Source organism: Macaca nemestrina, chromosome 15 (genome assembly GCF_043159975.1).
Source record: "Macaca nemestrina isolate mMacNem1 chromosome 15, mMacNem.hap1, whole genome shotgun sequence".
NCBI classification, from domain to species: Eukaryota; Metazoa; Chordata; class Mammalia; order Primates; family Cercopithecidae; genus Macaca; species Macaca nemestrina.
The window spans coordinates 40,433,325-40,447,293 of record NC_092139.1 but is presented as its reverse complement, the minus strand read 5'-3'; the positions used below and the strand labels follow the sequence as shown (position 1 = coordinate 40,447,293).

Genomic DNA, 13,969 nt, shown 5'->3' with positions numbered 1-13,969 from the left:
TGATATTTATTATCTGAAATAGGTTTAACATTTGGAGAAATGTGTTCAAACACACAACCTTGGAAAGAAAAGCAAGTTGATAGGTCAGCGAACAGAGGGTGAGGAGAAAACACGATGTGCATAATTTTGCTGCGTGTTGGGCGAAAAGTTAGAAAAGTGGGTTCTTTGGAGAATAAAGAGCTCTCAGATGAGGTAAAGGTAAAATACAAATAAATTTCCAACTCTTGATGAGGGCCACGAGATACCAGTTTTAAATATACATGACCACAATATCAATCATGAAGAAATCTTATGTTTTATTGAATACTTTGGCCAGTTCAGCCCCTTTGAAGGGATCACTAATTTAGGAAAGAAGAACAACAAACCATTATTCACTTTCCTGCAGGTTCATCATTTTCCTAATTATTTCTATTGATCCTGCTTTATTCTTTCCGCAAATTAAGGGGCAGGAGGAGAGTTTCTATAATAGAACAGCAATGTCTGGTTCTTATCCAAATATTCCACCTAATAAGGATGTAAATTCTCATGGACTGGACAACCACTCTGCAACATTCCTGAGAATTGAATAATATAATAATCTTGAAAGTCAGCAGAGTGGATTATCCACTTTTTTTTTTTTTTCTGGACTTGAACTTATGAACTTAACAGTAGCGCTGCAAAAAAGCAAATGTGCTAAGCACTTTGCCAGAGTAACCTTCCATGTAGACTCTTCATCTTAAATACACACAACTGAAAACAACTACAATTTTTGGAAAATTATGTACAAACCCGATACTTCTTTTGATTACATATAAATACAAATTAGCTATTTTTTTTTTCCTAAAAAGTGGTTATAATAGTAAATAAATACAAAATAAATCTGACCATTATACTTCATGTGCTGGGGTTGAACCCATATAAAATGTACAACTAAATACATTTTAAATCTTTAAGGAATAATTCTCTGATTAAAATATTTGTTTTCCCAACTTCTTTTCGTAGATATAAATATATTTTCAAAATAGCTGTTTTTTTTTTTTTTCCATTCCATTCCATAAATAAAGTCTTCATTGGGAAATATTAAAGTGTCAACTGGGGTGGGGTTTTTTTGTTTTTTTCTTTTTTCTAAAATATATATATATATATATATATATGTATTTAATTTTGCTGTACTAGCGACACCCACAACCCTCCACAACCATGTCCTGATAGTTCTTTAATACGACCTTTTCATTTTCATCAAGGTACAGCATCGAGATAGCACTGAGTTCTGTTGGGACACAGCACGCCTTAGGAATCTTAGAGTTAACAGAGTTGACCAACGTCTGAACAATGGCATGATTAGTGGAGTTCAGATGATCAGCCAGAGGAAAAGGGCATTCTCCGTGGCAGTAAAAGGCGTGATACCCCGGGGGAGCCACGATCCAGTCATTCCACCCCACGTCACTGAAGTCCACGTACAAAGGGTGTCTCTTACAGCTGGACTTAAGGCGTTTCCGCTGTTTGTGTTTTGCTTGACGTTTTTCTCTTTTGTGGAGAGGATGCCCTTTCCCATCATGGCCAAAAGTTACTAGCAGCGGCCTTATCTGTGACCAGCTGTGTTCATCTTGGTGCAAAGACCTGCTTATCCTAACATGTCTCTTGGAGACACCTTGTTTCTCCTCCAAGTGGGTCACTTCCACCACGAATCCATGGTTGGCGTGTCCCTGTGCAGTCCACCGCATCACAGCGGGGGTGACGTCAAAACTTTCCCACCTGCTTGCATTCTGATTCACCAACCTGGTGTCCAAAAGTCTGGTCACGGGGAATTTCGAGTTGGCTGTTGCAGGTTTTATGATTTCATAAATATTAATTCGGTGATGGAAACTGCTATTGTCTCCTAAAGCATCTTGCATCTGTTCTCGAAAAACCTGAAGCTCTGCTGAGGTGACAAACTCCTCCGTGGGGATAGAACTTAAATTAAAGAAGAATCTTCGGGTTGTTTTCCCACTCATTTCTGGTAGTTCTTCCAAAGATTCTGATTTGATAGAGAAAAACAGGGAAGAAAAAACAAAAGTCTTTCAGTAAACCAAGTAATGACATTTGATTATCTACGAAAATTTTTAAACCTCCTTGTGGGATTTGATTTAACCCACGTAAAAGTCGGTCACAGAACGTACAAATTTCCTCTTTAAATAAAAACGGAGCCTCCTTTCTCTCTGTTCTGTAAGTTCATGTCATCATGCATTGCATACCAGGAAACAACCTTTCATAATTCTTTGTTGTGTTTTTGATCTAATACATGAATACTGCTTCCAGGTGGCTATAATAATGGGGGAAATGGTGAAGCATTTCTTTGGAATTCCAGACTTTAGGGTAAAAAAAAAAAAAAAAGTCAGCACTATAGTTAGTAGAGGTCTAATGAGTGAGGATTTGAGGAAATTATTGCATTTCTTTTTAAAAAAAGGCTTTAATGTCAATCCCTTAAGCAGTATTCTAAAACATTACTCTGCAATTTAGATGATTTACAAATCTTGATATACAGATTTCAGCTTCCTAATTAAAGACTCTGAAACTCAACATCAACGATGACATTTTGCAAAGCACACCCTACTATTTTACTCAAAAGTCCAGAGACAAAGGCATTTACAGGGATCTACTTCTTTGGAAACGTACGGGTGGTACTAGGACACTGTAGCAATTAAGGCCAAACAATTTCAAGAGAAATAGCTTCCCCAACTGTTGTCAGTTCTCTCACCTCTTTATGACCTCAAATATCAAAATCTCACTTTAGACGCTTTTGGAAGAAAAATAAATGACCTGTCTTCTGTTTGTAATGCCTTTGTAGTTTTGAAAGATAAACCATATTAAAAACCCTGTACCTACCCAGTAATAGGCTGCAGGATGGACACAAAACCAAAAAAATGATAAAAATTTACGAAAATATGATTATGATCTACATGACAAAAGGAACAGTCTCATCCTATTACAGAATAATCCTTCTATACCCACTATCATTATTTCAAAATAGCCATTTAAGTGGGCCATGCACAAAAGCTTTGTCTGATTTAAAATTTCTGAATCTCAATTTTTAAGAAGTATTGTTCTCCAAGCAAGTAATATATAATACAGTATCTTAAATGCTTGTAGTCTGCAAATCATCAAAGGTACAACATTATTATTAAACTGATAGTATATACCATGAGAGTTTGAGATATTTAAGTTTATTTTATTCTAACTTTACCACATCCTATCATTTCACTGCCAACAGAATTTGCCCGCTTCATTCAGAATTCCTACCCAAGTGCTAACAAAATCTTATTTTGCCATAGTTCCATGTTATCCTAAGAGACTCTGTTTTTTTTTTTTATTAATTTTGCAGTTGTATTTCCCCTAAAGACAAACAGCTATAAGTTGTGCACTGAATCTAGATGCCTTAGCAAAGGAGAATCATGTCAGATCACTCACTCAAAGGATCTACCTATATAAGCCTTCATCATCAAAGCAACCGTCATTATGGAAGCTAAGTGGACACACCAAGTTCAATCGGGGCAGTGTATGCCAAACTATGGAGTAACGCTTTAATGCAGTGCTTTTCAAACTTCAGCCTTCACATAAAACAGCTTGTACACCGTAAAGCTTTAGATGCAGGCTCTGATTCAGTAGGTCCGGGGAGATGCCTGAGATTCAGCATTTCTAGCAGCTCCTGAGGAGGGGATTCTGGGAACTGCCAGACCACACTTGAAGTGTCAAGGTTTTGTAGGATGTTTTCCTTATTCAAGTGTAGATTGACAGAGGAGTGCCTTTTTAAAGGGCCTTTTTGTTAAATAATATAAAAATGAATAGAAGAACCATTAGTGGTGGCAAATGAGTAAGAGTTGAATGGACCAGCTCTCGGTGGGCCCAGCCAGGGTCTCAGAACAGAAGGTTCTTCTAAAGCTCTTCTATGTGGATATGGGGACTATCAGGCCAATAGAGTCCTTTAGGGGTCCCTTGTGCCTATTAATCCAAACCTCTGGGGAATACCGTTCAGGATCCATCCACATTCTAAACTCCACTGGAAGCTAATGGTACTTTAGGCCAGACACAATCATTAAAATAACCTTCCGACCATTTGAACCTGGACTCCTCTCAGTGGCTCCGAACAAGTACCAAGGACTGTGTTTAGCCTCTTTCTTTCTCCTTCTCCTTGCAATTCAGATATTTCTGCTGAAGGTAATTTTTCAGCCAAGAAGGTAAAAGTCAGCCACCTCAGATCCCAGTGACACCAAAGCCAGCCCAGCACCTGAGCTGCTGGCTTATCTGATAAGAATACACCTAAGAAGAACCTCTTTTCTTTCAAAGAGGGGGAAGCAAGGAAAATTATCTAGCGCATTCACTGACTAGTTATATTAACAAAAGTGCCCAGAGAAATCACAATTGCAAGAAAAACCCTAAATCCCAATCCATAAAGAAACATACATTCTCACACATTCTCTCTCTCACACACACGTACACACCCACATGGCCAGATGATGACAGTGAAGGGACAAGCTACAAGGCAAGTATGAGGGACAGGTAAACGAAGTTAAGAAGATGGGTATAAAAAAAGGTATGAAATAGAATAATAACCTCCAAAAAAATTAAATGACGAGACTGAATCATATAAAATTGCCACTATTTGACCAGAAACACAGACAACAGCAATTTTCTGTGGTTCAAGGTCTCGGTGGAAGTTTGTAGCCTTAGCAAAGGAGAATCACTTAGTGGCCTTAAGAAAGGAGAAAAAAATACACTACCAAATAATAATAGGTGATATGAAGATCTTTCTCTGACCTTCCCACTGCACCTCAGTGAATCTGTTTCTTGAAAGATCCCATCCTCAATACAAAAGCATCCATTGCAACACCCCTGATTGTGGAGACAGGTCACAGAGGTAAGTTAGAAGTTCACAGAAACCCTCAAACACAGGACAGTAACTGGCCAAGGTTAGGGAATATACCATCATTTTCTTTAATCTGCCAGGGCAGAGTACGAATCTTTTCTTAAGGGGTACAAAAATTAAAACCTATTTGAAATAAAGTCAATTAAATAAACGAACCTTCTCTAAATTATCACAGCAACCCTGAGGATGCCAAAAATACAGGGATCCTCAAGTAATATATGCTTTTTTGGAGACTGATACAATTGCTAGTTTTCTGTAAATATCCCTTCCTGAATAAGCTGAAGTTCTTAAGGAATTTGAGGATTACGAACTATCTTTGACCCGAGTTTCTGAGCTCCTAAGTTCTTAACCAAATGGATGGAACTATGGCTGCAAAAATGTGAGAAAGTGAAGAAAAATAAGACAACAATGATATTTGACCCTTCCTCCAAAAGTGAAGTCCTAATTCAATAATCTAGACTACATCAATCATTGATCTACCTTAAAATAATTCAAAAGACAGCTGAATTCTCTCAGCCAGCCTAGGTCCACTCTGGCCTCCTTTTACAGAAGGGAAGGCTATAACATTAACGAAAGAAGTCATAATGATAATGACAGCTGAATGCTTTTTTTGAGTGTATTCTGCCACTATCCGATTTATATGAATTATTTCACAACAAACCAATTTGAGAAAAACACTCATTATCTCCATTTTGTAAATGAAACAGTTGGAGTTCAGAGAGGTTGTGTAACTTCACTAAGGTCACAGAGCTAGCAAATTAAGAGTAGATATATGTAATTGAATCTACTGCAGTTCTCAGGTTTCTCAATTTTTGTTTTGTTTTGTTTGTGAGACAGTCTCGCTCTGTTGCCCAGGCTGGAGTGCAGTGGCACAATCTCAGCTCACTGCAACCTCCACCTCCCAGGTTCAAGCAGTCCTCCCACCGCAGCCTCCCAATTAGCTCAGATTACAGGCGTGTGCCATCATACCTGGCTACTTTTTTATATTTTAGTAGAGATGGGGTTTCGCCATGTTGGCCAGGCTGGTCTGGAACTCCTGACCTCAAGTGATCTGCCCACCTCGGCCTCCCAAAGTGCTGGAATTACAGGTATTAGCCACCATGCCCAGCCAGTTCCCAAATTTCTAGTGGCACTAGCCAGCACAAATAGATGGCACTACCTAACATACACGAGGACTCAAAAACTGAAGCAAAAGTCAAAACCATTAGGGGCACATTTATATTTAGTACAATGATAACATTGGATGAGTACTGTCCCAACTAAATGAACAGAAATATACAACTTAGGTATGATGGACAGAACAGACAGAAATGAGCAGAAAAGTGATGGGGTCCACTGGAACATGTCTCTTTTATACGGAGTTGCTGCTATTTTGTGGCTGCCCTTTCGTTCTAAATAAAGTATGGTAAGTTTTAGCAAAAAAGTAAGTTACCATTATGCTTTGAGGATTTTAAAACACACTTTGGGCTAAAAAACCTCCAGTAAGACAGCGACAACGACAACAAAACCTGGGGATATTCTGGCAAATCAGTAAGGCTGGAAGTCACTGCCGTAACACAGAATGAAAGAGGCCGAGTATAATAGACAAGATTTTCCAGATAATAAAATAACAGAGAACTGATCAAGGAAAAAAAATATCAAATACAAAAGGTTAAAAATATTCCATTAAAAAAATACAACAAAGGAAATGGCAACTAAAGGAATAGAGGGCATGGTTGTCATCAACAACCCTGATTTGGCCTCTGCCCACCCTTAACAGCAACACCTTTGGAAAGATGAAGTATTCTCTCATTATCTCAGAGAAAATACACAAAGAGCAAGTCTAAGAAGACAAAATAGTTCACTGCAAAGGGATCAAGAGAAATTTAGGGGAACCACTAAAAAAGAGGTGGAATGGAAAATGTCAGTGCCAAGGAAGTATCATTGGACACCAAAGCCTCAATCTCAACAACCATTTCCAAATAGAGTAACTTTCCTACTTAATGCGGCCTCTGTAATGACAATGAAATACCTGGGACCACTAGGGAACCATACCAGGGAAGTATTGACTTTGGTGGATCTGTGTCCAAATGTGTTGTCTGCACTGGGAATTTGTTCCACAAAATCTCTAATGAAGAGCAATAGTTGTTTCTTGAACTTTTCTATTATACGGATGTTTTCATAATTGTATTTGTGGAAAGAGGGTTAATCTCTATTTGAAAGCTTCAGTCATAGAGGCAAATAATCCAGTTATTTCATGTAAAAAGAAGACTGTGTCCTTCAGAGTGAGGAGAACAAGCACCTGGTCTTTCTATATTCCCATCTGACAAAAAAGCATAAAGACTTTTTGGAGGGCCAGAGAAGTCAACCAGTGTCAACGTGTTTCCAACTACAGCAATGCCCACAACACTCTTTCCACTTGCAGAAGTGACTTTTCTATGTTCAATGGCAGTTTCGAAAGGCCTATGTAGCTGAAGCACTTTTTAATGACCTTGAAAACAATAACATTTTAGCAAGCTTATATCCTCCCAAATAAAAGCCATTGGAGAAAGGACTAGACAAAATTCAACAGGAAAAATACAACTGATAATTCTGTCTCAGATCCCCTGTGATATGGTTGCATTATACTCATATTGGTTGAAAGAATGCCATCATGATGTCCAGTAATTCCACCAAACCATCCGATCACATCCACAAAGAAAACCCAACAGGTAATTCTTATGATTGGGTCTTTATGGTCTTTTATCAAATAAATGCTCATTAATGCTGTAGAAACTAAATTCCGTTCTTGAGCCAGCAACCTTCATCACATGGTTTACCAAAAATTCTTTTAGTAGCATGCATGGCACAAGGATGTTTATAAAAAGCAAATCCTGGGTTTATACAACAATGATTAGTCTTGAAAAAAGTGCTATATCCATCCAGACTAAGGATGATATGTTAGTCATAACGAGACAAGAAATGGATTCGTTGAAATTTGGGGCAAAATTACATAGCTTTTCTCCATTATCTAAGTGCATTAAGAAGTGAAGTTATTATAAGTTGATTTTAATCAAGTTGGTAACTTCTGTACTGTTTCTCAGGTAACATTTACACTCACAAAGATATAAATTCTGACTTTATAAACTTAAGCATGCTTTTTAAGTTAAAATAACACAGTTTAATAATGTGTAGCCTGTTTAGTTTTGATCAAACCACTTCTAGATGAATGATGAGAATATGCAGACATCATTGGTAAAATCCTCACACAATGGAATTTTTTAGGTGTTAACTAAATGATCTTCCTTTTAAGTTATAACAGAGACACAGCATCTTCTTGGCCTTAAAAATAAAGTTAAGAGCTTCTATGCTAAATTTCCAGAAGAGGTTTCTAAAACAGCTATTCTTACTACATTTCTATACAAAATAAAAAGTATTCTAATCAGCATTAACTGGGAATGATTAGCTGGATTTATAATCATTTCAGGGTTAAGATGGCAGAATGTACACATACACACAAATTTTACATATGACAACAGGGTACTTCTGCTTTCATTGAATGAATTCTGAAAGAGTGGAGTGAGATCTTACTGCCTTTCAAATCTGATTTCTGCTAGCAGAGAGCACCTCACTTAGAAATGTGCTTGTACATGAACTGATGATCAATGCAGTGTCCCTGTCATAATGTATAGCTGCCTCAATGATAAAGTATCTTCTGCTATGTGACCTGCCTTTGGGACTTATTCCCATTACCAACAGATATTCTCACAAGTATAAGTCATCCTTCACACTGGGAGAAAACATCTGGCTGTGCCATTTCTGATTAGTCTATTATCAGTGTAAATTTCCCACTTGAAATTTACCACCTAAGCAGGGAAAGGCAAGAAAGAGAACTTCACTCCCAACCCCATCAAATATCCTTCAAGTGGTTGCTCTGTGATATCCAATTTTGTACTCTTTTCTAGGATTTGAAGAAACCCATGCTCTATTTTAAATGTATTAAGCCAAAGAGGCATTTAAAAATGTAGAAAAAGAACTGAAGTGGAACATATTTTTGACTAATTGCTCTAAGAACTTAGGTACAGCAGATCTCAACAGCTGCTGTAAAACATTTCCAGTCCACTAAATGCCCTTCTGATGAAACAAGCAGAAATATCCCACCTTAGAAAAACCACATGTAGTATCATAAAAGAAAAAAAAAAAATCCACATTTCAGTGCACATGAAAAAAAACAGGCAGCTGCTACAAACGTTTTTATCTGAAGGCTTGCCTTGTCTCTACTCAGAGCCTATCTCGGATTTAAGCACAGGACAAGAAAGTCATTGTGGAAACAATAAGATTGATTGTAGAATTGATCTCCCACGGGGATTAGATTGGGATTCAAAATCTTCCACACCAGGCCCAGATCAACCATAAATTAGAAAGACTTTGGGGCCCTGGGCTTTGATTTTTCAATACTATCTCTGAAAACTCTGCCCTTGGCTCTGTCTACCCTGAAACCCTGGCTTAAGCAGCAGATTTATAGAGCAAAAGCTTCCAAACAGACTTAAAGAAATCTTAATCTGCCTCCCTTTTCCTCCTTTTCCCTCTGTGGAATTCTTGCACGTTTAGCTGACTAGGGGCATGCCTTTTGCCCTCATCTTCCCCATCACTTGATTTCTCTCCAATTCTTCCGGGAGGAGTAGCTCTTCTGGCTGCAAGCCAGGAAGAGGGTGCGGAGTTACTAAAGGGGAATCCCTGGCTCCACCACCACACAAGCAGTGAGTTAAAATCAGATTCAGAAACCATAGTACAGAAGCAAGAGTGGAAACGTCCGCTGGCGCCCTGGCTAAGCTGCCTCTATAGGGATGGCTGCAGTCTGCCCACGGTGGAGGGCTTTGCAGGGTGACTCCCCGCCCCCACGCCCTGCTCCATGCCTCACCTTCATGGTGGAAGCTGCGCACAGTGTTGGCTCGGCTGGCTGCCCTCTCCAACCGGTGGTCTGGGGCAGGTGAGCCCGGCTGACCCGAGTGCCTGCGATACAGGTCTAGCATGTATGGGGGCACCACGGCGTCCCTGCTGGGGGTGGGTCTCTGTTTCAGGCCGAACATGCTGAGCAGCCGCAACTCGAACTCGCTCAGGACCTCGTCAGAGGGCTGGGATGAGGGGCGGCCCGACGACGACGCCGCGAACTTCCTGCGGCCCAGCTCCGGAACGAGGCCAGCCGCGCCGCCCAGGAGGACCTGGGGAAGCAGCAACGCTAGAAGACAGCGGGTCCCGGCCACCATGGTCGACCTGCGGACAGGACCGACGTGAGTCACCCGAGCTCCCCGCCCAGTCCTCCCCCCTCGCGCCCCCGCGGCCCGGGCTCCCATTTGGCTGGCGTGCCTCCTCCAGGGTGCCCTCCTGGCTTGGCACACTCGCGAGTCTAGGTAAGACCGACCGAAACTCAAATGTTTGGGATAATGAAGGGCCCCAAGTTCCAGAACCAGGTGATTTATCGCTCCCATCCAACTCTTAACTTGTCTAACATCAGATTTGGGGTTTGCCCTCCCCTCCCAACCAAACCAGCGCCAATGACTGTCACTTTTTTGTGTGTAACACAGCGCTGACTGCCAATGCTGGGAACCTGGGAGAACCACCGCTTGGTCTGACACCCTGCGTCCCCTATACAAACCCAAATGCAGAGCGCTGAGCGCTCTCTGGCATATAAACACACACAAATGGTGCATGTGACTTCCTTAGAGGCACTGTATAGAACTTCCTGACACACACACACACCCCTATAACTTCCAGACCCTGTAAGCTCAAGGCCACAACTTCTGAAGCCACTTACAACTTGTGTCCCACGCCCCTACACTCAGGGGTGTCTGGAGAGGCAACTCCATCCCGCATCCCCGTAGTAGGGTCAAGATACTCATGTATCTTCCTGGGATTACATACATGGTGAATATCTATTAATGCACGTGTCAGCTGTTAAAAACACAGCACCAAGTGATTCTTCAGTACTGACCCCTCGCATTTCTGGAAACAAGAAGGGAGAGCCCCAACTCCTAGTACTTTTCTCAATGGGATAGGGCTCTGAGTAAAGAAACCAAGTCTCCCAGAAACACTAGAAGAAGGGAGATCGCCATGGCAGGGTGGACAGGTTCTCAGCTAACGGGTGAAACCCAGGGGCTACCCTCTCAAAGGGATTTCTTTGACTCAAAAAAAAAAAAAATTAAAAAATTTAAAAATTTAAAAATAAATAAATAAACAAAACACCTCATCTAAGTGTTAACAGCTCCAAAAGTATTCCGGGGAGAGGGTAAGAAAGAGGGTGGAAGAGTGCGGGCCGGGAGGGTGAGGCTGATGGTCGCCCGGGACAGCTGGAAGGGGGCACCCCGCCGGGCTCCGTTGCACGTGGACTGGAAAGGGGTCTGTTTACTTCTGGCCTGGACATAAGGAAGGGCTCTGCCGCAGTGGCTGCCCAAATCCCCCTCCCACCTACCACCTACCCCGGCCCCTGGCCCGCGTCCTCTACCTTTAGGAGACCGCAGTCCGTCTAAGAAGCACGCGGAGACACGTCCATTGAAAGAGCGTCCACATGGAAAAACTCTGGTCAAAGGACCTGGCGCAAGGACCGAATGTCCGTTCCTTTTCTTTGCCTCCTCCTTCTCCCGGGTGCCGGCCGCGCAGTCTCTTTTCACGCTGGGAACAGCGTCTCAGTCTCGGGCAAGGCCGAGGAGTGGAGGGGCGGTGGGGCTCGGAGGTGGCGAGGCAGGCTCCGCTGGGGCAAAGGCACCGGCGCAAAGTGGGGAGCTCAAGTTATTCTCCCTGCAAGTTCAAGAAGTCCCCAGCCAAGTGCTGACACACAACAACAGCGAGCAGGGGGAGGAGTGCGGGGCAGGGAAAGGAAGGGAGAAAGGAGAAGCTGGTGCTGTCGTCCTCCTTAGGAACCAGCGCCCGAGGGACGCGTGGCCCCGCGCGGGGCCGGCTCCAGGACTCAGGGAGCGAGGGTCGGGGGCTCTGCGCTAGCTCCGCCGCGGCCCATGGCTCGGGGCAGCCATCCTGGGCGACGCCGGGTCCGGGGAAGGGCACGGCGGCGATTTCGGTGCCAGGCGAGTTGCCCCCCCGCATCACTCTGCCTTACTCCAGTGCACCCCCATTCGCGCTCGCCAGTTGAAAGCACCGCGGCTCTGGCGCCCCGTCGTCCTCGGGCGCATTCTCCGGCGAGTCGAGCCAAGTCCCGGGCCGCCGAGGCGGGTGGTTGTGCTCTCTCCTCTCTCTCCTAGCCCTGGGGCCAAATGCCCTTTGTGACTAGCCTGGGGTCCGATCACACCTCGGCCGGCGCTTCCCAGGCCCCCGATCTCCTGCAGTAGGTGCCCCGCATCGCGGCGCTAGGGATCGGCTCCGGAGTCGCCGGCGCTCTGCGCGTCCGTCCGCGACTCTGGCGCAGCCGGGGCAGCAGAGGCCACGGCGCTGTGGCGCGCTCTGCCGGGTGCTCCAGCCCGCGCGGGGTCTGCGGCGCGCGGATGCCTCGCGGTCCCCGGTGATCCGCGCGGCGCTGGCCCCGAGAACGTTCGGGTCGCCGGCGGAGGCTGTGGCGGCAGATGTGCGGCGGAGGCTGCCAGTCCCCGGCAGGGTGTGGGAAGCGGAGCGACTAGCGCAGCGCGAGCCGGGCGCAGCGCGGCGGGGCGAGGACTCCGGCGGCGACGGCGGCGGCGGCGCCGTGGCGCGGCGCTCGCGGCTTTTAAAGGGGACGCCGCCTGCCGGCTCCCTCCCGGCCGCGGCCGAACACCTCCCCCTTCGCGGCGCGGCTCGCCGGGGATCCCCGAGCGGGCGGGAGCTGCGCGCAGGGGTGTGGACGGCGCGCCCGGGCAGCCGCGGCGGGGTGGGGCGGAGGGCGGGGGCGCGCGGCCGCCAAGGGGGGCGCTCGCGCCTCCACTCCCTGTCCTCAAAGGAGAGATCAGCTGGCGCGCCGGACCCTCGCGGGGACTCCGGAGGCGAAATCCAGGACAAATGCAGGGTCAGGGTCTGGCTTCTATTTCCCCTCTGGGCCCGTTATTCAACTTTCAGTTTGGAGTTTTTCGATAATATACAATTTCAAAAAACAAAACAAAACAAACACCTCAATTACAGCGCATTTTGGCATAGCATAGACGTCGGATTCACGCTTCTGTTTCCCCGGAATAGGAGGAAAATTAAAAGAAAACAGGAGGCTGGAAATTGAGTGTTTTTAAACATTAATACAAAGAGATGTATGTATTTACATATGTAAATGCATGTGTACAAATTTCCTTTTACATAAATATGTGTATGCATTTATTTTCATATCCATATGCATGTTACAGTTATATAAATATATCCAATATACAAAAATATGTACATATATTTCTATATATTCATATATGAGAACATATGCAACCGAAGGTAAACATTTCGGTAAATATATGTCTATGTGTGTGACATGGATGTCATCCTGCTTTACGTGACATGTGTGTAACGTAGACTGTGTGTGTGGCAGCCTGAGGGATGGATGGGAGGGATTTGATTTCTTTTCATGGTACAACCACTTTGTGCCTTGTGATGTTTATCTCACCCAGCTCAGAGGCAGGCGATTAACAGCTCAGAGGAAGGTAAAATAACGCACTGTGTGAACCAAGCATACAGGACAATTTCAGTTTGGGACCTTGGAACCTTCTACTCCACCCTCTTCCATCAGGCCCCCAAGAAGTAGGGCTGTGACACGTGGCCAAGTCACTCCTCAGCTGAATATTCGCTCAAGTCACTCCTCAGCCGAAACATTCCTCAGAGCTGCTGCACGATGAGTCTGGGGCCAAGGCTTTCTGGCCTTCCCAGGATTCCAGGAGCCCCCAAGCACAGCACCTCGGGCTTGCCCAAATGATTCCCGAAATCAAGGGCAGAACATTTTTGGAAGAGGCCACGGTCTACTTTCCCACAGCTATCGGGCCTGCAAACCAGAGAGAAAAAAGTCAAGCGGGAGCTGGTAATAAAACTATTATCCATGTGTATTATTTTTTCGGTGGGGGAGCTAAAATAATACCAGGTTCCGCTCACGTAAATCGGATTAGCAACCCACAGAGGCGAATCAGGCACTTGCTGTTTCTAAAGGTATGAAGGTCAAATAAGGTATTTTGGAGGAAGCCT

General features: G+C 44.2%; 1 protein-coding gene across 1 annotated transcript; it reads right to left on the bottom strand.

Moving 5' to 3' along the window:
- Positions 1 to 272: 272 nt before the first annotated feature.
- On the bottom strand, positions 273 to 12,527 carry LOC105481543 (bone morphogenetic protein 2). The gene is made up of 3 exons (XM_011741188.3): positions 11,343 to 12,527; positions 9,762 to 10,114; positions 273 to 1,996 (listed from the first exon to the last, which is right to left on the bottom strand). The coding sequence occupies exons 2-3, from the start codon at positions 10,105 to 10,107 to the stop codon at positions 1,152 to 1,154; spliced, it is 1,191 nt and encodes a 396-aa protein (XP_011739490.2). The 5' UTR covers positions 10,108 to 10,114; positions 11,343 to 12,527; the 3' UTR covers positions 273 to 1,151.
- Between the last annotated feature and the right edge of the window lie 1,442 nt (positions 12,528 to 13,969).